At 40.7% G+C, this 23,412-nt stretch overlaps 3 protein-coding genes across 3 annotated transcripts in view; 1 reads left to right on the top strand and 2 right to left on the bottom strand.

The window, feature by feature from the left end:
• Positions 1-11,345, bottom strand: part of aldh1l2 (aldehyde dehydrogenase 1 family, member L2) — a 15,895-nt gene extending 4,550 nt beyond the window's left edge. Inside the window, exons 1-19 of the mRNA XM_010775099.1 lie at positions 11,155-11,345; positions 9,660-9,804; positions 8,059-8,293; positions 6,032-6,197; positions 5,745-5,846; positions 4,605-4,694; positions 3,971-4,105; positions 3,685-3,810; positions 3,445-3,536; positions 3,070-3,217; positions 2,781-2,900; positions 2,561-2,688; positions 2,068-2,218; positions 1,823-1,893; positions 1,614-1,719; positions 1,376-1,463; positions 586-679; positions 394-493; positions 182-280 (exon numbers count right to left, since the gene is read on the bottom strand). Of these exons, the coding sequence (XP_010773401.1) occupies positions 182-280; positions 394-493; positions 586-679; positions 1,376-1,463; positions 1,614-1,719; positions 1,823-1,893; positions 2,068-2,218; positions 2,561-2,688; positions 2,781-2,900; positions 3,070-3,217; positions 3,445-3,536; positions 3,685-3,810; positions 3,971-4,105; positions 4,605-4,694; positions 5,745-5,846; positions 6,032-6,197; positions 8,059-8,293; positions 9,660-9,804; positions 11,155-11,202 (2,244 nt within the window). The 5' untranslated portion in view covers positions 11,203-11,345. The remainder of the gene's footprint in view (positions 1-181; positions 281-393; positions 494-585; positions 680-1,375; positions 1,464-1,613; positions 1,720-1,822; positions 1,894-2,067; positions 2,219-2,560; positions 2,689-2,780; positions 2,901-3,069; positions 3,218-3,444; positions 3,537-3,684; positions 3,811-3,970; positions 4,106-4,604; positions 4,695-5,744; positions 5,847-6,031; positions 6,198-8,058; positions 8,294-9,659; positions 9,805-11,154) is intronic.
• A 1,625-nt stretch (positions 11,346-12,970) lies between these two features.
• LOC104948868 (sorting and assembly machinery component 50 homolog A) lies at positions 12,971-19,700 on the bottom strand. The gene is made up of 15 exons (XM_010775098.1): positions 19,537-19,700; positions 18,628-18,741; positions 18,324-18,425; positions 18,144-18,231; positions 17,935-18,041; positions 17,214-17,344; positions 16,951-17,038; positions 16,393-16,521; positions 16,197-16,268; positions 15,989-16,075; positions 15,686-15,756; positions 15,362-15,429; positions 14,790-14,936; positions 14,404-14,545; positions 12,971-13,912 (listed from the first exon to the last, which is right to left on the bottom strand). Exons 1-15 carry the CDS (start codon positions 19,555-19,557, stop codon positions 13,867-13,869), a joined length of 1,413 nt encoding a protein of 470 aa, XP_010773400.1. The 5' UTR covers positions 19,558-19,700; the 3' UTR covers positions 12,971-13,866.
• Positions 19,701-21,782: 2,082 nt separating this feature from the next.
• The window catches only part of LOC104948872 (signal peptide, CUB and EGF-like domain-containing protein 1), a 62,842-nt gene continuing 61,212 nt past the window's right edge, over positions 21,783-23,412 (top strand). Inside the window, exon 1 of the mRNA XM_010775104.1 lies at positions 21,783-22,009. Within this exon, the coding sequence (XP_010773406.1) occupies positions 21,922-22,009 (88 nt within the window). The 5' untranslated portion in view covers positions 21,783-21,921. The remainder of the gene's footprint in view (positions 22,010-23,412) is intronic.

Genomic DNA, 23,412 nt, shown 5'->3' with positions numbered 1-23,412 from the left:
TGCCCTAAAAAAAAATGCAAATATTCAATTTAAAAAAGTAAAGTCGTTTCGAGTCATCTGTCTCAAGTCATGAATAGCAAGTCAAAGTCAAGTCAAGTCTTTTATCAATGTTAGTCAAGCAAGTCTCAAGTCCAAAAATATGCGACTCGAGTCCCCCACCTCTGGTGTTTGGCTTACTCACCACTCGGGTGATGTACTCATCGTGAATGGACTCCTCCACAAACAGACGTCCAGCAGCAATGCAGTTCTCTCCCTTGTTGAAATAAACCGAGCTCATGCCCTGTGGAGCAGCACACACACAGACAGAATTAAGAGCAAGGCATTTGACGCAGAGTTTATGGCTGGTTCCTGAGCTCACTGAAAGACCTTGACACTCTCTCACTAGGCTCTCACCATGCGAACAGCCTTGTCCATGTCACAGTCACTGAAGATGATGAGGGGCGACTTCCCTCCCAGCTCCAGAGACACCTTCTTCAGGTTACTGAGCGCACAGCTGCGACAGGAAATCACAGAAAAAAGAGGCATGAAGTTTTACCAAATCCAGTAACAATGTTTGAGTCTGAGTCATTAAGTTTCAGGTCATACCTCTTCATGATCTGTTTGCCGATGGGTGTTGAGCCAGTGAAGCCAAGCTTGCGGATGTCTGGGTGGTCAGACAAGCGCTGTCCCACCATACCACCTTGTAGAGAGAACAGGGTTAGGAGAAAAGATGATGGTTCAATGAGGGAACTTCCAAAGTTAAAGATAAAAGTATCAAAGTAAGGTGATCATTTGAGTTATTCCTATTCTCTCCCTGTCACAATAGGGTGTCACAGAAAACAGCACAAGGTATCGAAGGTAGGCTGTATATCCTTATGTAACAGTGGTAATTGTCAACAAATCGCATACAATTACTATAGACCAACAATTTGTCCGTCCATCCCTTGATATTGTCTGATAAATCTATAAATACAAGTACAAATAAACAGTTAAATTCTTTAGTTTGTAAAACTGATGGTAACTAAATGCTTCATTTATTTTCCGGGGACTATTTTCAGCGATGGATTAATCCACATTTGGTGCTCTAGTGAGCATTTCTTGCAGTTTATGAAAGAACATATGTTTCATGGAAAGAGGACTAAAATATCAGGTTTTGGATTTAGGATTTGGAAACACATTAATTGTTGCTTTTGGACTTTTTGTTTAATCCGATTCACGTAAACTTAAAAATGTGCATTTTATAAAACGTGTGCGCTGTTGATTTATGATTTTTTGTCTATATGTGTATTTGAGATTATGACATGAAGGACACAGATGATTGATAAATAAATAAATAAAAAATAACACATTTTTTATTTATTTATTATTTATGTGAATCCTGTATTTGTATTCATACCTGAGCCGGGCAAAATGTTAATGACTCCTTTTGGAATACCAGCTTTCGCTGACAGCTCAGCAAACTTCAGTGCCGTCAATGGAGTGACCTAAAAAATATTTAGAAAGATCTTTGAGACACAACCTCCTCTGAGACCACAGTAAGTAGTTCAACCTTGGTCAGTGCTTTATCTTAAAAAAGGTGAATGTACCTAAAAAAGAAACAGTTGGTGTACTAAAACGAGAGTGTGTGTTCTCACCTGTGCAGGTTTAAGAACAAGTGTGTTTCCTGCTGCGAGGCAGGCAGCACTCTTCCACGCCAGCATCATGAGAGGGTAGTTCCATGGGATGATAATGGCACACACACTGACGCAGAAACAACACACACACACCTCTGTAAATACATTCATTATATTTAAATAATAACTTTAAAACACAGGGCAGCATTAAGTCAATTTAGAGCATTTACCCGATAGGTTCTCTCTTAGTGAAGGTCAGATTGCGATTGGGCCTCGCTTGGTTGATGGGGATCGTCTTGCCCTAAAACAAAGAACCACACGCACCTCTGATATTAAAATCAGTGTTTATCAATTATGCACAGTGTGTGTGTGTGTGTGTGTGTGTGTGTGTGTGTGTGTGTGTGTGTGTGTGTGTGTGTGTGTGTGTGTGTGTGTGTGTGTGTGTGTGTGTGTGTGTGCCTGAATGTTAACCCACGTGGATCTTGTCACACCAGCCAGCGAAGTACCGGAAGGTCTGGATGGACATGCCAACGTGTGTCTTGAGGGCCAGCGTGTACACAGCGCCTGAGTCGATGGACTCGATGGTGGCCAGCTCCTCCTGGTGCTCCTCCATCAGGTCTGCCAGCCTGGAGGAAGTCAAAGGGGACAGTGTGAGGGTTTGTTCTAAAAAGTTATGTTGCACAGGCATAGAATGATACTGCTAATCCAACATTTCACTGCCTGTATCGAAATAGGATATGAGGTAAAGTTAGCGGACTATTAGCTATCTGACCTATCTATTCTGGAATTATTATTTTTAACTCCTAAGTGTTGAATCCTGCTCTAGAGTCCCTTTGTCTGCTGGTAAAGGTGTTTTGAGAGCACATATGTAATGTACAAGCAGACCCGTGTTCTTCAGGCTTTGAATAATCAGGATTGCTTGTTTATTTATGTAATACAACTTTAGGCCTCTATGTGGAGCTACTCACTTGAAAAGCATAGTTCCTCGGTCTCTGGGGTTCATCCTGCCCCAGGGTCCTTCATAAAAAGCTTCTTTGGCAGCAGCCACAGCCCGGTCCACATCACCCACAGAGGCGTAGGCCACCTTACAGATCACCTGGAGAAAGACATAATGGTCACACACAGTTTCAAAATAAGAACATGTTCTGTGGGTGTGGATTCATATGACCGTATGTCCATGTGACTCACCGATCCGTCATTAGGGTTGATGGTATCGTAGACCTTGCCGTTTTCAGCATCCTCAAAGTTGCCGTTGATAAAACACTGGTATGGCATCTTCAATGTCATGTTGTTTATCTCTTTGGTTGCCTGGGTGCAATACAGCAGTGACATTCCACAATCAGAAGAGTGATGAAAGACATTACAATTTTGAAGACAGTCTGATTTGGAAGCTAAATTAAAGGATCTCACATTTAAATAAATATCAAACTGTTGAACACAGTTCGACTTCACTAAGACATCAAAGTGGGAGACTCACATAGTCGACGACCAACTCTTCTTCCTGGTCCTCTCCCCTTAGCCTGCGGACAAACATCTGGATGAAGTCCTGGAAGGTAGTGGCCATGTACACGTCCTCGGTCTGCATCTGGATGCCGGCACACTTCTGCTTCACCTCCTCAACCAGCCTGGACATAGAGATTTCAGATATATATTTAGCTAAATGAATGACATTTTAAAAGTGCTTTTCCAGTCTTTATGACCCCTCGAAGGCCTTTTCACAAACAAGTCAGCATTCACCCATTCTTACAGAGACAGAGGCTGCCATACAAGGTGCCATCTGCTAAAAGAAACAAAGGGTCCACTCACACTCTGGTCATTTCTGACTGATTATAGCACTCGCCACGACCCTCACCTGACCACGTCCATGGAGGCGGCTCCGGACTTGAAAAAGTCTGTGGTGTCCTCGACGACGGGGACATTGCTGAGGATGCCCTTCCAGATGTTCTGTGATAAAGAAAAGGATTCTAAATCAGCATCGGCTTTGGGTCAAACACCAAGTTCAAACAGTCAAGATTAATATCATCATTAAAGAGACGACAAAACTCCTGCACAGCCACAATCAGCTAAACAAAATCAAACTCCAGTAACTTGCCCTGATCTCCTCTGCTATCTTCTTCTCATCATCAGTCAGCTCCACACTGGAGCTTTCCCCAGAGGAGAAGTATTTCGCAGCAGAGATCATCTTCCCATCTTCAAACTGCAGGTTCTTCACCAGGAGCTGATGAATAAACAGGATGGATCAAATACAGGGGGGTCAACTCATTCTGTAATTGACTTATCAGCTAACAGCGGTATGAGCGTTGCTAAGCTCGCCCAGCGCTTCCTTTGTTTGCTCTGAATATTTGTTTTGTCGTACAACAGGTGATAGAGACACTTACAGCTTTCCCATCTGTTCCATACAGCACCAGCCCGTTCTTGGTCACCAGGCCGGGCTGCGATGCCCCCTCGATCTCCAGGGGCTGACCGGCTGGTGCAGACCCCCCCAACATGGACGAGCCATAGAGGGTCACAGTCTAAGGAGGGACATTAAGAGAAGCACTTAAAAAACTATATTTTGTGGGTTTGAGGTCATTATTTACTATATACTGCTGTCCAGCACATGTGTTTAAAGACAAGTTGGTCTTGTAAATTGCAACTCCTATTTCATGTCTGGTGGATAAGACATTCTTTACTTCCTTCATTAGTATTTTTGCTGATAGCATGTTATTTTCAATTTTTTATGAAAAAAAAGTATATTAAAAAAAACTAGAAAAAAATTCACAAGGGGCCAATAGATGATAGACTTGATGACCTTTAATTTCAATGCTATGAAAAGTAATTTACATTTAATTATTAAAAAGAGGATTGAAAAGAAAAGATGCTTTATTAACTGGTTTTATTGATCCCACCCTGTAAAGCTGTGCATTTCAACTCATCCGTAGAATGTCAGAATCATTATCAGCCATCCAAACCTCTGTAAGTCTGACCTTGTGTGTGTGTGTTTTATTTGCATTTGTGTTCCAGAAAACACACCTGACCATCGATGACAGTGGTTGCTCCGGGGACTTTGTCATGGCCACGGATCCAGTTGTGGATGGCCTGAGCCGGCTGGGCCATGTTGACCTGAGGGACAGAAAGACACAGCAGTCAAAATGCTGACGACTCAGATTCCTTTTCAGATCAGGTCGTCTACATTTCTGAGAATGAGAGGGAAGCCCAACAGCTGGTGAGAGACACGTGGAAAGCTGATGCTGAAAAAAAAAAACTTCTGCACTAAGAATAGCACATTTTGACACAGTGCCAGCAACGTGGCTATGAGTGACAAATCAGGGAGCAGCTAAGACCGGCCCCACCTCTTTCTTTACTCTTGTAAGATAAACACTAGTCACTCTGTCCCTGGAACACATGTTGGGCCAGCAGTACATTTATATGCAGTTCTCTGAAGCAGCTGTCCAACAGCTAAAAGTAGCAGAATTCATGCTGTGTATGTAAAACGTGGCACCCTGAGCTTCAGCACAGTAATACCTTTAGATGGAGAGATGTAAATAATGTGCCTCATCACTGTTAAGGGAAGTACCTTGCCCAAATGCTCGTGGAATACTACAGTCTCCAAGATTTTTTTGAATAACTGTTTTTTTATTAGAGAACAATCATCACACTTTTGAGTGATGAGAGAAAAAGGTTTAACAAAAGATAAGTTAGGGTCTAAGGGTCTTAATGAATATTGGTATTTGACACCAAAATAACTAGATAAAAATAAATAGATCCAGCTTTTAGAATTCTAAAAATGTCACTCACACATACCAGAACTTTTAACCGACATACGTTGTCTGTAAATCCAGTCATCAATGTAATGCAGCTTTTTTGATTTTTGCTACATTAAGGCAGATTGCTGCAGCCACATAGTGTTGCTCCAATGCATACACTCTAGACAAGGATTCATTTATAAAGGTACAAATCTTTGTATTTTAATGTTAAGAACCAGGTGAGAATGTAGGAGCTACTTTAAAGTAATACTTTACCCACAAAAGGACAATTTGTATCAATTACTAACCGGTGTTACCTTGAATTTGTGAGAACAAATATATCGTTTTGTTGTTGTAAAATGCTCTGGGACAGTAACGCCACTTTCCCCAGCTGGTGATCCAGCATGTTGGGAGTGAGAGCTCTCACCTTGGCGTTGGATTTCTTCTGAATGCCTTCATAGGTGGCTCCTTCCTCTGTCTGGGGAATCCGGGGAGCCTTCCCATCAGCAATGAGCTGAACAGACTCCACCTGCACCAGGAAACAGTGTGTTTTATGGGAAAGAGTATGACGATATGTCCCGACTACTTGATAGATTATTATATTTCAAAAAGCCTGTATGTAAATACATGCTGATAACACACTCTTCCTGATAACAGTCCTAATGTGATCAAAAGGATTACTTCATGCAAAAATATTGAATTCCAGATGGTTACCATAGCCTTGATGCCCTCTGGGAAAAGGAAGCGGTTGTAAAGTGTGTCCACAGTGTCGTTGGGCTCCACAGCACACTCCCTCTGCAGCAGGATTGGTCCGGTGTCCAGTCCATCATCAGCCCAGAACACTGAGAATCCAGCCTTCTTATCACCATGGATCAGGGTCCTTGTAAAACATAAAACACAAAAATCAAATGAAGTTTTACAGAGACTGCAAACAGTGTCTTTAACCAAAGATACTACAGTTTAGCACAATTCAGTTTTCACTACCTGAAACGTGAAATACAGACTCATTTTAAAACTTTGATGACTGTAAAATATTTGGACAGAGCTAATCTAGCAGTTGGCCCCCATAGGCAAGATGCTAGGCTAACCACCGACTGGCTTTAGCTTTAATAATAGTTAATGGACAGACATCACAGAGTAATTACTCTCCTCATCCCACTATATCTTCTGACTTTCAATTAATTTATGCAGCTGGTAGCATGTCACCACTGCCAAACAGTTAAACATGTTGTGTTCTACCGTTGCAAACAAACAGAAGCTATTTATTTAGACAGTGCTAAAAGGAAGCAAGAGGGAGAGATAAGGAAACCAGTTTGCCAGCGGCTTTGGGTCAAACAGAACTGGTTTAAACTTCCTGCTACACAGACCAAAAGCAGCAAACACTGTTTAGCTCCACCCTGAAACCGGAAAACAGAGGGCATGTGAACTATTGACTTTTATTTCTTTGAAGTCCAATTCACAAGCTATTAAAGAGTAAGCTAGCTTGTGTAACTTTTGCGTAGCAGCTGTGTTAAAGCAAACGGGATGGTTACAGGCTAAAATTAAGTTGAGAACTAGAGAAGACTCATAAAGCTATCACATTTAGCCAGTGATACAAGTTCAAATTAGCCAACACAATATCGAATATCGATCAGGGGTTAGTTAAAATTATCTACCGCAGGCTACTGGTCATACCAGAATATTTGTATGCCAAACAATGTGGTATTTAATGTCACTGTTTATGCTATCTGAACATACACATTTTAGCCTGTCTTTTGATTGGAATAATTTATAGCAATCTTTGTCTTTAATTTAATTTAATTAATTGTATATACATGTATTTTCTCTTTTTGTGTTTATTCGTCTCGATGTTTTTGATAGATAGTCAAAAATGTCCAAGATCTGAATAGTGTTTTGTAAAAATGTGGATTAAAACTGTATAAAAAGTCAATCTATAACAGCTTCTGGCAGACAAACAATTGCTAACCAATCCAAAAATGGGATACACTGCCATTACAGGCGAACAACCAAAACAAAACATTACATTGTTTTGTATTATGCATTTCTCTAGGTTTAAAAGTTATTGGAAACATTTCTATAATCGAATTTCACAATTCAACAAAACTTAAATCATATATATTTTGTTTCAATAAGCGTTTCATTCTGGCCTCACATTGGCTGTGACCATGAGGTTTCTTAACGCTTGTAATACACATATCTGGTGTTCCTGTGTATATTAGCATTTGATAACAGCATGTTGCTACTGTGACCATTGTCAGGTTATTATCATATGGCTGTTGTAATTAACATGTCTAATGTCTGTTCTTTGATCCCATATGGTTTTACATGTTGGTGCAATTATTCTTGAATTCTTTGACTCTTAAATCAATAGCACAACCTTGTTTTAACTTTCACATGTGTTCATTTCTTACCAGAAGATGATTTTATTGTGGACTTTCCCCAACATAGTAATTTAAAGACAATTTATTATAAAAAAAGTTGATTTACTGATAACCCAGACTTGTTTGCGCCTAACGACTGTTAGGAATGTGAACGTCGCTGTTGTAATTTCTTTACTACTGATCATCTATGTGGGCAGTGAGCCAAAAGCACAGAAAAGCAGTGATACTGTTATGTAGTAAATATTATGTACTGTCTGCTTCCTATTAAAGGCCTGCTCGATGTGTGATATCAAAGATATATTATTTTAGGATATTATCGCCCACTCTTCCCTCACCCCTTTCCCCTCCCCTCTTCCTCACCAGTTGATGGCCGATGCTCCTCTATGCAGGGGCAGGATGGAGGGGTGGTAGATGATGGAGCCGTGCTTGGGGTCATCGATTACGTTCATGGGGATGAACTGGGAGCAGAAGGGCATGACGTTGAGCTCGGCGCCCACAGCCTTGTACGCTTCCACCACCTCTGGGATGGGCTTCCCCTTGACTCGCCACCGTGGGAACTTGAACACCGGCGTCCCGTCCTTCTCTGCCGCCACCGCTGAAAGATTAAAGGAGAATTTATAAGTATAGTTCAGAAACCTGAAATAAATTGCAACGGGAAATTTGGAGTTCATGGTTGGAGCCCTAACCCTAAAAGCAATAGTGTTTAAATTGATTTCCTAGCTTCTTTAGAAACCACACTTCAGTTTATTTATAATATCTATATAATTGATCAAACTTGCAATGCATTTCACAAGTTAGGACCTTTTTGGAAACTTTGCAGGATTTAAGATATGAGATTTGACAGTCTGAATTGATATTATCAAACACTATAAGATATTGTCTTAACGTTTCAAAATATTGTGGGAAGGTATATCTGTTTTGATATACCATAAGAAATATATAATATTTTTAACAGAACATTCCTAAATGAATATCTTATCAATATCAACATTTTTTTATTATTCTTATCTGTATTTTTATTTTTCATTGCATGAATAGACACTATAGTAGATTGTTCATATCCTAAAGAATCAACCAATACAAACTTACTGCTTGTATAACACAGACAAACGCTTAATATGCATTTTGTGTCTCTAAGTACTTTTTCAGTATTGACCTCCCTCCACTTGTTGTTTAGTAGGCAGGACAGCTTAAAGGTACAGTGAATAAGAAAGGAAATAGTTCAATATTGACTTTAAACCCTCAGAGTAAAGTAGGATGGTCAAGAGGCAGCGGAGGATAGCTGCTGCTGAGGATTTTTCCTGGAAAGATTGCATCATATCAAAGAGTGCGGCTCGATTGTAGACTTTTCACCTCAGAGCTGCATCTCCGGGCCACACAGGGCCTCTCCCCACACAGACAATGGAGCCACTATAGCGCAGCTAATGCAGGGTAAAGGCCCGTCTTTGTGCAGGGGCACTGTGGAGCCAACACGCATCTACCTCAGCCACAGCACAGGCCTGCGATGACCCACCGCACACCCAGGACGGAGGATCATCACAGGCCGGCACATCCAACATTTTCTTTCCAATTATTTCTAATGCAAACTCAAAGCATTGATTCCTTTCCATGTATTTGTTATCTCTCAATGTCTAATTAAAATGGAACCAGGAGCTATTTATACACAAGGACAAATGTACGTTGGTAATTCTTGTGTTAAATAGGTCTTTATTTGTTATATTGACTATTTACTATTCAGCTATAACTTTGCCAATAAGCAAATAAATTTGTCTGGTTGAAAAACAATGACACATATTGTTTAAAAAGGAATTTAAAGATCCTAATCATAATAAACTTATCTAACAAGAAATGGCTGTGTGCCATTCTAGACTGCACACAGCTGTCACTCTAACCGGTTTTCCAAGAGACTGTTGGCTTTGAGGCGACCGATAGACAGAAACAACACATGGGAGAAAACTCACCCAGCGGGTCTGCCTTGCCATCCTTGTCGGGGACCGTGAACACACCCACCACCTTGTGCCCCTGCTTCCTCAGGTTGCTGTACACCTCCTGGCCGAACAAGCTCTGGCCGATTATAGCTAGTTTCAGCTTATTCTGGTAGTAATTCTGAAGGTAGAGAGAACACAAAAACATTAGTTTCAGCTTCACCCAGTGTTAATCTGCATTAGTTGTCTCATTCAAGCCACAGCGCTTTAATAACTTTGTGTGTACAAACATTTTTTGCTCTGGAGAACAGGATTAACAACACATTTTCTTGAACTCTACTCTAAAAATGTTATGCAACTGTAATTATTCATTGATCCCCTTGACATATAAATCCACTGAATGCACCTTTAATACATGAACTAAAGTTGAGCAATGCCAAACCTTCAGTTATTCATCAAAAGAACCAACACTAAGTTACTGCAAACAACTTCATTACTGGCTACAAAGACTTACTTACTTACTGGTGCTACACAAGTATCATTTAATTTGTAATTTATATGTAAACATATTTTTATTAATCAACTCATTGTTTGGTCTATAAACTTCAGCTTAATGGTTGTATCCGACACAGTACCACCCCAAAGTTATTAACTTTGTTTGCAATTTACAAAGATTGAAACACATGAAAAACTGTAGTTAAAGGTTTGTTTTTGTTTGCACTTTAAATAAGCAATTAACTCGTTTTAAAAATGGTAATACATTTTTCACCTTATTAGCAAGAAATTCAATGAATTGTCAGCCTTATATAAAACATATATGAGTGCATTTTAAAAGCGTGAACTGCCTGTCCCACGACCCTTCAAATTACGATTCCACCCCTGGCCCAAATGTCATTCAATCTGTCAAATTTCTCAAAACCAACTCTGAGAAAAGCTATTGGTTGACACACAGTGCACAGCCCTAATCTAGACTGAGAGAAATTCAAGTGGCCCCCTCCAATCTGACTGTGACAGCACATGTGTGAGAGAAGGAGGTTTCAGGTTTCCCATGCTCAGATTAATGGTCCTGTCAAGTACTCGAAGCTGGCATTGGATTTATGATGCATTCAAAGCCATATATTCCAACCAGCACACTGTGGAAATGACAGTGCTACAACCTCAAAGTAATCACAATGAATGGGTAGCTGTTTGCAGCCCAGCATGATCGTATCTAAGCCGCTGTCGGTACAGTGGAGCTATGCTGATGCAACTCCTCCATATCTTGTACAGTAGCAGTGAGAGAGTGGATCGCACAGTAACGTGGCACTGATACACCATCCATGACTCTGTTTTTTTTTAAATATGGTAGCTAATGGAGTGACTATTTACAACGTTACAACTGTGACTCAATGAACCGTAATCAGAGTCGAGCCTGGCTCAGTCCTCTACACTACGACCTGACATGCGTTCAGTATTCACCGGTATGTTTTTATCAATGCAAGTATAACAGGCACCATTCATTCTTTGGTGCAGAATAAGAAGCGTTACTCACGGACGAGGTGGAGAATTTCCTTAAGACTTGACTCGCTGTCCACAACATAATGGCGGTGTTTAGTGTATTATATAAAATATTAAAAATAAAATCCAAATGCTGCAGAATCTGCTGCTGGCCACACACACACCTTCCTCTATATGTGTGTGTGAGTGTGTGGTCAGAGGAGTGGCCGTTGTCAGGGCACGCCACAGCCAGCTTATACTCGACAGCAGCAGCCTGAGTACGTGCACCGTACGTGCGCGCTCACGCGGTGCTTATGTATGTGATGTTTGCCAACGCTTCACCCATGCTATCACCTCCAATGCGCGGTCATGTGTGGGAATGCATAACGTCTTAAAACTGACTGTATTTTCACGAGTTTATAAATGATTACTGCAGAAATGCAAACAAATTAAGTCAATCATTGGTTATATGTTTAAATTGTTTGCTACATTGCTTTAATCATTCAAAAAGACGTGATTAAAACACATATTTCTTGAGAGATTTTAAATATGAGATATTAACTTAAAAAAATGTTATACTCGTATAAAACGAATACAAACAGAAGAGTCTTTAAGCAGACATTAGCCAGGTGTTTTTTTATATATATTTGAAATATTTTTCCTGCGATTAATGAAAATATAAGAACATGTCAAATGTTAAGATACTAAACCAAAAAATTGAGAACATGTCATTATTTTTGAGATACGTTGTAAAAATGTTTAGATACCAAGCTAAAAAAAAAAGGTTCTCAATATTTTTTAGATATCTTCTCATAACAACAAGCAGGATGTGTTTTCATCACAGTGGTTCAAACAGGCTTCCATAAGTTTCTCTGTACTTGCCTTGGCAGCGTTCACCTGCTCTGCACCTGTCCAGACTCCCACACAGACAAACACACAGCTGGCACCATCCACACTCAACTGCCCTGCACAGGTTCCTGTGGAGGAGAGGGTCGAAGAGTCCACTGACGACCTGTAGGGGAGCAGGGCAGAGACACATACCCCCTTTTTCACGTCAGCTGGAAAGAAAATACCTTCAAGGTAGACTGTGCCCTGCGGAGCTGACAACTTCTTATTCTTCCAATAGGAAATCCCTTTATCCGATAAGGTAGTACAAATAACGATGACTTAAATTATTATGCTTGCACGATTATTACAACACTGCTTTGCTGATGCCACTGACTGCTACAAATGTATTTTGTTTTAGAACAGAGGCAAGGGATGAATCACAATATGTCATATAGCCTACTGTACCTTCAGTCCTAAAACAAATGCAGCCTCGATAAGAAAAATAATTCACTATCCCTTATTGAACCAACATATGTATGGTTTTTGTCAAACATCAGGCAGTTTTAGGACTTCGTGAATTCATTTGTTCTAAATTACTTCCTATGTTTTTCTGGTGTCTAATTAGATTTTTTTTATAAAACCAGTGTTTTGTGACATCAGCCAAAAGCAACCAATGACAGCTTTTTCTTTTTGAATAGATAATATAGGATAGATAGCTATGTTTATATGCAAATTAGCTGCACCTTTCTTAAAATGTATTAACTTTATTAATACATTACTTTAATAACATAGAAAATATAAAATAAGTTGTCAGAAGAAATAAATGAACATTTTGCTATGATGGATTCTTCTTACAGTACATTTCTTTAGTCCTTAGTAGGGTTAATATTTTTGGTAGATTGAGGGTTAGAGGCAACAAGAACTAAACATAATTTAAATTAAGCCCAGCGCAGAAGGTCCAGAACTGATTACTGCATTTGATCGATTCCATACTTGATTTTACAATGTTTGATTGAGAACACATAAAGGATTCATAGAGAAACTCGGGGAGCAGCTGTGATTTATTGTGAATATCTTCAACAACATTAAAAAGAGGACCAACGGTAAGAGCACTGGTGGTGGATGTTGCTTGGGGGACGAGGGGGGGTTTCCCACCTTGGGAGGTCATCCCGCTGTTCTTCAACAATGTGTGAACAAACTACTTTAGCAGACGGCCGATTCCCTTCTAACAGCGCCACTCTAAATCAAAAGAGCCATTTGCTCCCGGTTCATTCCATTGCTTCCACTGCAATCTTTCAATCACACAGTGCATCTCAACAAAACCAGTCAGGTCAGAAGTGTGTGTGTGGCGTACAGTAAACTGTCAAAACAAAATCATTATAAAGTCCTGCTCCCGAATAAGAAGCAGTCCCGGAAGGCAAAAAAGGGAACATGCCCAAAATCTCTTTTAACATTCTGTAAAATAATTTACTTTGTGTCACCACAGGAAACGAGGTGGGGGAAATCACTGGTTGATGACTTTTCCACAGACAAGGTGCCAGTGCTTAAGAACTCAAACCAAGGAAAGAGGCTAAAACTCAAAACAAAACCCTAAGTCAGCTATTATTGAAGAGAGAATAAGTCCTGACATGATGATGAAGGTTGTAAAAGATTGACCATGATTGTATTTCTTTCCCCCTATAGTCATGTCTTATGTACATCTTGATTACTTCTTGATTACTTTCCCTTTTCACTGTAAAAAGCCTCACTAGTGTTATGGCACTGGCACTTTGTTGTTCCAAAGCCTTGCTCGTGTATCAAAGGAGGGTTTGGGGGGTCAGGCACAATTCCCCAGGAAAAAGGACCCATGCTAGTATACACACTCTACAACACGTTTACAGGTGATAAACAAGACGTTCTCCCTTTTCACGTCACAGCCTGTGCTGGAGGAGTGATGAGGTCACAGGAAGCGGATTCCTGCTCCAAACTGTACACCATCACATATCCTAAGAGAGGAGAGAAGAAAGAGAAACAACAAGTAAGGAATGAGTGTCACCTTAAGACAATTCTTTATTTCCTTAATCAGCATTTTGAATAAGAGATAAAGATGCAGAACCAGAGATAGCGTTGCTGTTTTTTTCACTCATCATTAAAACTAACAAGTTGGTAAGGAGAGTTAGTTGTGTGTGTTATGCTTGTAGCAGGCTAATGTAGCCTCTAGTTTCAGTATAGAGGCGGAGAGAACAAGGTTTCTTTTACACTTTTTACATTTGTAGCAAAAAAACTAAATGTCCGGGCCAAAATTGTCCAAATTGAGCGCACTATTTACATGATGCCGTTGTGTGAAAGCCAGTCAGTGTTTGGATTTCCCTGACAACACTGACATCTAGACATTGTTGAATCAGAAATGGAAGAAAGAAATATTGTAGCCGTCTCTGGAACTACATCTCTCCAGAAATACCCGTGTAATATCTGGGAGTGTTAGTGAATAGTGTACCTGTCTCCACTCTGAACTCCCATGGGCACACAATAGTTGAGCTCCAGCCTGGCGATGTTACCGAGCCGCAACACGATGCCTGCTCCGTACGACCAGCGAAGACACTCTGCCATCTTCTGAAGGTGAGCCCGGGGACCCTCACCTGCACACATAACACCCGACATGTCAACGCCCACCTGGGATATCCCACTGTCACTCAAAAGTGATTCACATTCCAGAAACATACTGAAAAGATGCTTGAGAATATTCAAATGTGGCTTAAATGCACTTTAACAAATTCTGGAGTGGGGATTTATGGATTGTTCATTTCTATGTGTTCACTTGTTACTTCTTCGAACACTGCAGGTGCTGTATTTATGCATTTACTAATTTCTTTAGTCACCCACCGTAGTTGAGGTTGCAGAGGTTTCCTGCATTGAGGAAGAAGTGCGTTCTGAAAAGGTCACCGAAGCCCCCCTTGCCCGGTCTGAAGGGCAGAGGAGTGTAGAGGTGCAGACCACCTGCCCAGTACGCCTCTCCACCTAGATAGTCACCTGGAGCACAAAGAGAGGGCATTAAACCAAGATATGTAGTGTACTTACTTACTTAAACATACACACATGCTTACAGCCGCAGGACTTTATTCATTATTTTAAGTACTTCTCTTTAAGGAGGGGTATTGTGTCTGGATGGTGACAGTGTAGAATTAGACATGAAACATGACGTGGAACAGCGGTTTCCAGCTGTAATCAATCATAGGGTGTTGTAGTCTTATTGTCTTTACCACTAAGTCCCAACAATATTTAATGGTTGGTAAAACTATATTTTTTGTTAACTAAGAAGTTTGTCTTTGTCTTATAGTTTTGGACAGTAAGCCCCATGTTGACTGTCCCATTAGCTTTGTCAAAGATGATTGATTAAGGTACAGCAGATTTAAAAAAGAAAAAAACTCTTTAATTTAACTAGAATGTTTTTGTACCTTCACTCTGTGGCCCAATGCTATACATCCCAAACCCTCGTACACTGGTGGGACCTCCAAGGTAGAACCTGAAAAAAATTAATTCTTTCATTAAACCATATACCCAGAATGTCATTAATAGTACAACGTTTAAGACAAAAAAACAAAACACAAAAAAATGGGTCAATTCACAAGTAGCCCAAGCTTATAGTCATGTTTAGATTTTTAAACAGATATGATCATCTTGAGAGCATCATCTTTATCAAAAGAGTGTGTTCTCATTGGGAGTAGTAAATGAAGCTCAGATGTGTCAGAGCCAGATGGCAGCTCTTGGATCAGACGTACCTGTCAGCGATACAGGACGGCTGTCCTCCGATGGGACAAAGCATCCCGCCCCACAGAGAAGCAGACAAGACCTGAGAGGACAAAAACGTTTCTGTTAATAACACAAAACCTTAGAAGTATTCAGTTAAGCAGAACAACGTTTGTTGTTCCACTCCCCTAGTGCGGCTTTATCGCCCACTGGTGGTTCGTTAATGCAATTCATCAAATAAAAGCACACAGAAAGAAAGAACAATCCAAGGTGTTTGCAGCTTTTAAAAGACAAATATTGTTAAACCAGTCTGGCGTGTCTTATTTCTGTCTTACCGAGTCCCAGAAAAGTCGTTTGTTGAGCTGCAGCTCAAAATCCTCTTTCAAGAAGCTGGCGTCTCCACCTGTGTACCCAGCCAGTTCCTGCAGGACAAATACATGAAATGTTTCTAATCATTATCAGGGACCCAGTGAATGAACTTTAACAGTGATTTCACAGTGTATTTTCAAGGTCCCTTATTCTTAGACACATGTGCACACTAACCTGGTTGATCCGGAGTAATGCACCCCTGCTGGGGAAGATAGCAGAATTCCTTGAATCGATCGACACAGTGTGCTGCAAACAAACAAAACAGGAGATGTGTTGAACTGGTGGGGTGGAAGAAATTATATTTATAGCACTAATAAACATGTATTTAAAATGATATGACACAAGGAGGAGTCCAGGCTCCAGGTTGTACCGAGAGGGCAGATTTCAGCGAGTGTCCGCTCTCCTCCCGCACGGCGAAGGACGCACTGCGCGCCAGGCAGCCCAGCTCCCTCCACACACCCTCCCACTTCAACGTGTGGTTGGTCATCCCGAGGGGGAACTGCAGGAGGAAAGGAAAGGGGAGAACGTGAGCTGAAGACGTTTGAGTTAACTCATCAGTTACACTTTTCCTAGCAGATAATGTGTCAATCCTGCATGGTTCAACAGTATTAAATGCTGGCAAATTCAAGTGTTCAGATTGGATTTACACACTGCTGTGCACAAATGCAGGGCATGCATGTCCAGAGTCACATGTTCGACTCTTTCTCTCTGGATTCTATACCTATGCCAATGCATTTAAAAATAAAAAAGTCCACAAATAAAAAATAAAGGTTATTATGGTACAAACTAAGCAGTTTAAAACGTGGGTGAAATGAATCTCGAATGAATTTATTTTTGTACATAAACATGAGGAAATGTATCTGTATTGATATTGGTTAATCATTTGAATCGTCTCTTTTTCCATTCAGAAACACACACGGCCTCTTACATTAAACTCTGCAGATGCGCCTCTGTCGGTTTCTTTTAAGGAGCTCCATGGGAACTGACCGGTGACTTTGTACAGGTTGAGGATGAGGCTGAAACAGAGGACACAGTATCTTAAGTTAAAACACAACTCAGAGCCCTGGTGGTGCATTTACTGGCAATCCAAGATTTAGGAATCAGCCATCTGTAAAAAGTGCTTATACGTTATGAAGTCAGACTTTCTAGGACACACAGTCAACAGTCTATTTGCAACATTCACTGACATACTTGCGTTCAAAGTTTCCGGGCTGGGGCTTGAAGAAGGACAGGCCGTATGACGTCTCCTTGGTCCCGTAGGAGAACTGGAAGGTGAGTTTCTCAGCTCGACCGAACACGTTAGGTAACTTCAGACCCAGCACCTGAAAGACCAAACCAATACTATGAAGCCACCATGTTCTGTGATCATTTCTGTTTCACTGTAAAAGCAGCCTGTGTCCAGTTTCATCCAATTTTATTAACTTGTTACAATAACCTCTTTTCTGCTGTGGCATGACGAAGGGCTATTTTCTATAAACATTAAAAAACACATTTCCGGTTATTACTAGAACTAAAACGGTTTCCTTAATAATCTACCTTCATCGAATAATCCCTAATCTAATGGAATAAGCTTTACCTGCCCAAGATCTGATCCTGACACCTATAACATAACCAATATAACATATATTATTTCTTATTCTGAATATAAAAGTGTAGTAAGGAAAGGAAATTAAAAAAGGTTCTGGCTTTTTGTGCCATAGTTAAAATAATCGAACAGACGGACTGCAATAAATCCTGATTTAAGTGATTAAAATGGCCAGTGGCCCTATAACCTAAGTTGACAATTGTATCACTTGGCAGCCAATTGAGCGAGAATTTGAATTTACTATCTTATTGAATAGTGCTCCATCCATAGCCAATAAAGTGACAAATATGACTGACATGAATTATATGCAAGTGTTGTTTCTCTCACCATGCTTCCTTCATTGTTGCCAACCATGGTGTTGTAGCTTCCTGTCAGCCTCTTTACCTCCGTCACTTCAAAAGTTACATCCAGACCGTTGGGCAAGGCGTCTGAACCTGGGGAAGAGAACCAATCAGGAGGAAGAAGGTGTGTTACAGCCATTATTCAATAAAATGTTTGTTTTTGTGGCTGTGTTTTTTATTACAAGGTCGAGTTACCTTCAGATGTATCAATAAGAACCTCCACCTCTTTGAAGATTCCCAGGCGGAGAAGCTTCTGTCTGGCGATGTGAGATTTTTTCATCACCTGTAACCGAAAAAGAAACAGAGCTCTGCAACTTCTCCAATACTGAAACTGAGTGCTATCATTCCTTAATGTACTCAGTAATAAATACGTACATCAATGAGATTTTTTGCGTGGAAAACCTCAGAGATCTCATAGCCGAGCAGATCCTCTTTAGTTCTTCCAAGACCCTGGACGTTAACATGTTGGACGACCACCTGCAAAAGTATGTTTTACCTGGATTACTCCAACATAACCATCGTATACAAATGCAGACACATGCATGTAGCTGCAGGGACTTAGACTGTGATAGCAATTCAAATCCATATTTTTTTCACTTGAGTTCTTTTACAGGTACTATTTATAAATATTTAGATTTGTTTTTATCACAAAATCTAGTCTGATATTACTGCTACTTACAGCTTTGTTTTCGAGGATCTCCTGCTTGGATTCCTGCTCCGGTTCTGGAAGCTCGACCATGTCATCAGGGTGGACGCCCAAATCTCGGCCATGCATCGGGAGAGGATCCAGACTCTGCAACCATGATAAGCACAATGCCTTTAAGTAACACTACATTAACAATGTAATGCAAATTTAAAACAATTAAAAAAAATCTCCCTAATAAACCTTCTTTGAAATTGAGCCAAACTAACTATATTTCCGAGTTTAAATTTGGTTTGTGTATCTAAAGGTCAGGTGAGACTTTTAAAATAATCTTAAAAGTCTGATACACTTAAAACAAGGAAGGTATGCATGGCACCTTTAAAAAGGACTGCTGTCATTGAGTCATTAGGCCAATGAGTGGGCCTTTAAAAGAGAGTATCTGATGTCCTACGACAAGTGAAAGTCACTGCATTGGGGAGTCAGTTTGGAAGGTGTTAATGTAAGTAGGTTAAAGAAGCACATTTCTCAAATGAAAGACTGTGACAGTAAATTGAATCTATTTGTGGTGTTAATTACACAGTATGAAATGGCTTTTAGTGATATTCTTGTATGAAAACGGTCTGAAAACACAAAACCACGTTAAAATACTACCACAAATCGTGGTTACAACGAGTTAGTTTGTCATACATATGATATCTAAATTTGAAAATCCCGCCAGGCCTATATTGGTAACATTAATGAGCTTCAGTCAAATATACAGCTTTTCACCACATGCAGTTCCCCAGTGCACACGTAATGTAACCAGTCATTATTCTTTATTGTTCGTCTTTATCCAGCTGTATTGAACAGTACATCGAGTACAAATGCTAGTGAGTCTGACTGGGCAGGGAGGTCATGGTAAAAAAAGGCACATAAAGGCCAGCTGCCAGGGATAATGGAGTTTACCTTAGCATGGACAGTCCCCATGGTTAATATCCGCTCCTCAAGGCCTCTTCAGTCGGGGTTACCTGCTCTGTAAACAGGAGAAAACTGATAAATGACAGCGGCTACTTTCTCCACTACCTATCCCCCTTCAAGGGAGACGCCATGACAGTTGATGAGATCTCGCGTTGCGTTCAGGCACTCCTCGTTTTCTACGTGAACCTTAAGAGCTGTCTTTCATTCTAACCTCGTCACGTGGTTTTTTACATGTATTTTTATGTTTCCCGTATACAAGGTCATGCATATATAGCAGGATGACAGGCAACAGTGCTGCTGGATACGTGGCTTTATACTGAGTTAGATAAAAGGAAGCAATGAGTGGAATTGGAATAAAAAGCTTCCAACTGAGATACAATTACAGAAGCTAGCAAATGCATTGCTCTTAAATGCATCATTCTGTCTTCCCTCTATGATTGGTTAGAAATGAGAAATCATTGAAGTGGGCGGGACAGGCTCAGTCAGAGTCACGTTTTGAAGGAGCTCGTCCAGAAGATGGCGGTATTTGTCTACTTTCTCGCCGTCTTCATTTAAAAATAAACAGAAACTGGCAGCGTCTGAATAAAACACTCGTTATTGCACCTGCATTTGGAAAGAGAACACTTTTGGTGAGTTCCCAGACGGTTTCGGCCTTGTCTTTAAGTGTGGTTTTTGTTGTGGTTTGTGTAAATTAAAAATGGCGTCAATAAAAGTGTTACTAGACATAGCTAGAGGCTATCTATACATTCAATATGAAAGAAAACTACTGAAATAATTGAACGACCTCATTCACTTTTCAAGTCTTTTAATTTACTTTTTAAAGTTTTATTTTTATTTTTATAACTATACATTTTTCGTTTGCATATAATGGCCTCAATAAAACAGCTACATTCACTATACACAACTAAGCTACACCTAAACCATGAACTTCTTTCTTTCAGGATGACAACAACCTGGAATATTGTTGTCCTTTAACTTTAACCTCATTTAAAAAGACTTAAAACAATGAGAATCCCCATATTTATTTTGACTGTTTTTAATCCTTAAAATAAACGAGTGTTTGGTGACCTATGGATTAACCTGGTGACCTATGGCCCCCATTGAGTGTGCACACACATGACCCCTACCTATTTTCTGCAAAGACCTATACACCAACTAGTGTTCCTGTAAAACTGCTCTGTCCGATGTGTGTCTGTCTAATTAATTCATTTCATTATATAAGGTGGTGCGCAGTAGCCTACTCTTTCAATGGGGGCAAAGCCCTATAAAGATATCGCGCTGAATGGGTAATGCACTCCTTCACGTTCATGTCCCATCACTAGGTGTCAGTATTACTTAATTCTTAAAACCTCATGCGAGTAATGTTTCAGAAAAGTGCGTCAATAATTATTTCACGAGAAAAAACGACTGAATATGAATCTTTATAAACCCTGTTACTCCCTGAGTCTGTGCTTCTCAAATTGCCCTTTTAGTCTAATGACTACGTGTTTCCCAAACTACGGCTTTTTGGACCTTCAGGGGTCCTTAGTTCGCACAGGGAATTATCATTTTGGAATTATTTTTTAATATTGTAAAACAGTTACAATATGTAAAAGGATCCTTGCAGGATAATTAATATATGAAGTAAAAATAAACACAATTCCTCTTTTGGTTTCCAACTTTTTTGGCTTATGACCCCAAGTCACAGACAGGTGCTCGAAATCAGTTATGAACATTTTGAATGTAGTTAACTTTCTCTTTTTAACAGTTTATATTGAAGGATTTTGCAGTTTATAACAAAAAATACAGAGTTATAGAAAAGTCAGCCAAAAATCTAGGCCACTAAAATTAACTTCTTATATACATTTAACCCCCCATAAATGTCGATTGGGGTTCATTCAAACTGTTTTTTTTGTATTAACTTGTGTTTTTAGCTTGGGTTTAAGGGTTTGGAGAACGAACTTTGAGTATCCACATCATGACGCTGCGCTGCTCACCTCTCTCTCTCTCTCTCTCTCTCTCTCTCTCTCTCTCTCTCTCTCTCTCTCTCTCTCTCTCTCTCTCTCTCTCTCTCTCTCTCTCAAGAACCGACCAATACAATGCCACCCTCTCTGCTCTCTCTCCTCTCTCCTCTCTGCTCTCTCTCTCTCTCTCTCTCCGTCTCTCCACCGGTACAAACCAGCCAATCAGGAGGCTCCGATCGCCTCCGCTCTCCCCTGCTGTTCCCTCTATCTCTCCCCCCTCTCTCTGCCCGCCGCTGCCCGTCCAGCAGAAGCGGTCCTCCTCCTCTCGTATCAGAGACACACACTCACACACACACTCACACTCACACATTCACACACACAGTCCAAACCCCCAGAAAAGCCCTGCTGAATCCTCACACCGTCTGTCAGCATGGGGAGCGCTTGTTTTTCCCGGGACGTTTGTTTGTTTATCCTCCTCATAAATACTTGCAGGGTGATGGGGAATGTCGGACTCGCAGGTAAGAGCTCCCCTTTCCTCTGTCTTGCTTTATTGTCAACCATGAAATGCACATTTTGCTGGCTTTACCGGTAAAAATGATGAAACATGAGTGAAAAACTACATGGAATATTCTAATGATATCACCGGAGATTGCATTTTAATCATAAAGCACACGTGGGCCACTTTAAACATGCCGTTTGATAGCACATGAAGTCCCTATATTAATATTATTAGGTAGAGTAGCGTGGCTTTTCATCCACTGTAATATTAGAACGGCAGCGTAAAAATGGCACACTGTATACAACTTGAAACTCACATTTTTGTTGTATTACAACTGCATTTTACAATTTTCATATCTCCTACTTCACATGTATTTAAAAATCGGCTAGAAAGTGAGTTGCACCTCACGTTTGAGATGCACAAATGGTTTTCCAGTCGGTTTAACGGCGTCCCAGACTTCACTGGAACTTGTGCTTCCTGCGCGCAAAGGTCAATTTCAATCGGAAACCGCAGCTTGCTCTCTGGGTTAAGCACTCATTTGCTGTGATTTGCTGCGGATTGAGAGGGCTGCCTGTTTAAATATTTCACCGTGTGCAAATGGGGCAAATGATTTACCGATAGTGGTTTTTAGAAGTCGACTCAGCCGCTAGAGAGCATCTTGTCTCCGGGTTTGGTGGAGGAGGTGGAGGCTCTGTGTGTGGGGGTAATGTGGGTGGAGAGGGGGTGGTGGTGGCAGCAGGGAGCGTCCAGGTCCCAGGAGGAGCCGGTAGGCAGCAGGGGCCATATCGACCAGGCAGCAGCACATTGTTCAGCCTCCCACCTCAGTGAAAGCTTGAGGAGTCAATATGAAGACCGCGAGCCACCATGCAGGAAAAGGCTTTGTTAAAACCAGGGGCACTCATGTTTATAAAGCCCACCACTGAAGAGAAGATGAAACATTGTGGCTCCTCTTGCAGCATTTCATCCAATAAAAAAAGACTTGTTGCTGCTGCCTTTACTCCTAAACTCTGTCTCTCTCTCTCGCTTTTCCCTGCAGCTCACAGAAAAATATTTATTGTATATTCCGTTTTATCGTTTATTTATTTCCGTTATACAGCTGAGCCGGGCAGAGAGCCAGAAAGAGAGCAGGGGCTGAACCACAGGCCGCTTCCAGCCGGGATCGACTGACTTACTACACACAGTCTATTTATACTCTGATGCAAAGGAGCTCTGGGGTCAAAGCTCTGCTGAACAATAGATATGACAGCCAGGAGGAGTATGTGTGTGTGTGTTTGTGTGTGTGTGTGTTTGTGTGTGTGTGTGTGTGTGTGTGTGTGTGTGTGTGTGTGTGTGTGTGTGTGTGTGTGTGTGTGTGTGTGTGTGTGTGTGTGTGTGTGTGTGTGTGTGTGTGTACGTATACGTGTATAGCATACTAGTTAGACG

Source organism: Notothenia coriiceps, unplaced genomic scaffold (genome assembly GCF_000735185.1).
Source record: "Notothenia coriiceps isolate Sejong01 unplaced genomic scaffold, NC01 NC01_scaffold00015335, whole genome shotgun sequence".
In the NCBI taxonomy this organism is placed as follows: Eukaryota; Metazoa; Chordata; class Actinopteri; order Perciformes; family Nototheniidae; genus Notothenia; species Notothenia coriiceps.
Note: the sequence above shows the minus strand (reverse complement) of the source record. Positions and strands in the feature narration are given on the sequence as shown.

Coding starts and splice junctions, on each gene's coding strand:
- LOC104948868 (XM_010775098.1), bottom strand. CDS start 19,557: ATGGGGACTGTCCATGCTAAG. Junction 16,522..16,950: donor GCGCATCTGCAGAGTTTAAT/GTAAGAGGCCGT, acceptor TTCCTCCTGCAG/TTCCCCCTCGGGATGACCAA. Junction 15,430..15,685: donor CCGTCCTGTATCGCTGACAG/GTACGTCTGATC, acceptor AATTTTTTTCAG/GTTCTACCTTGGAGGTCCCA.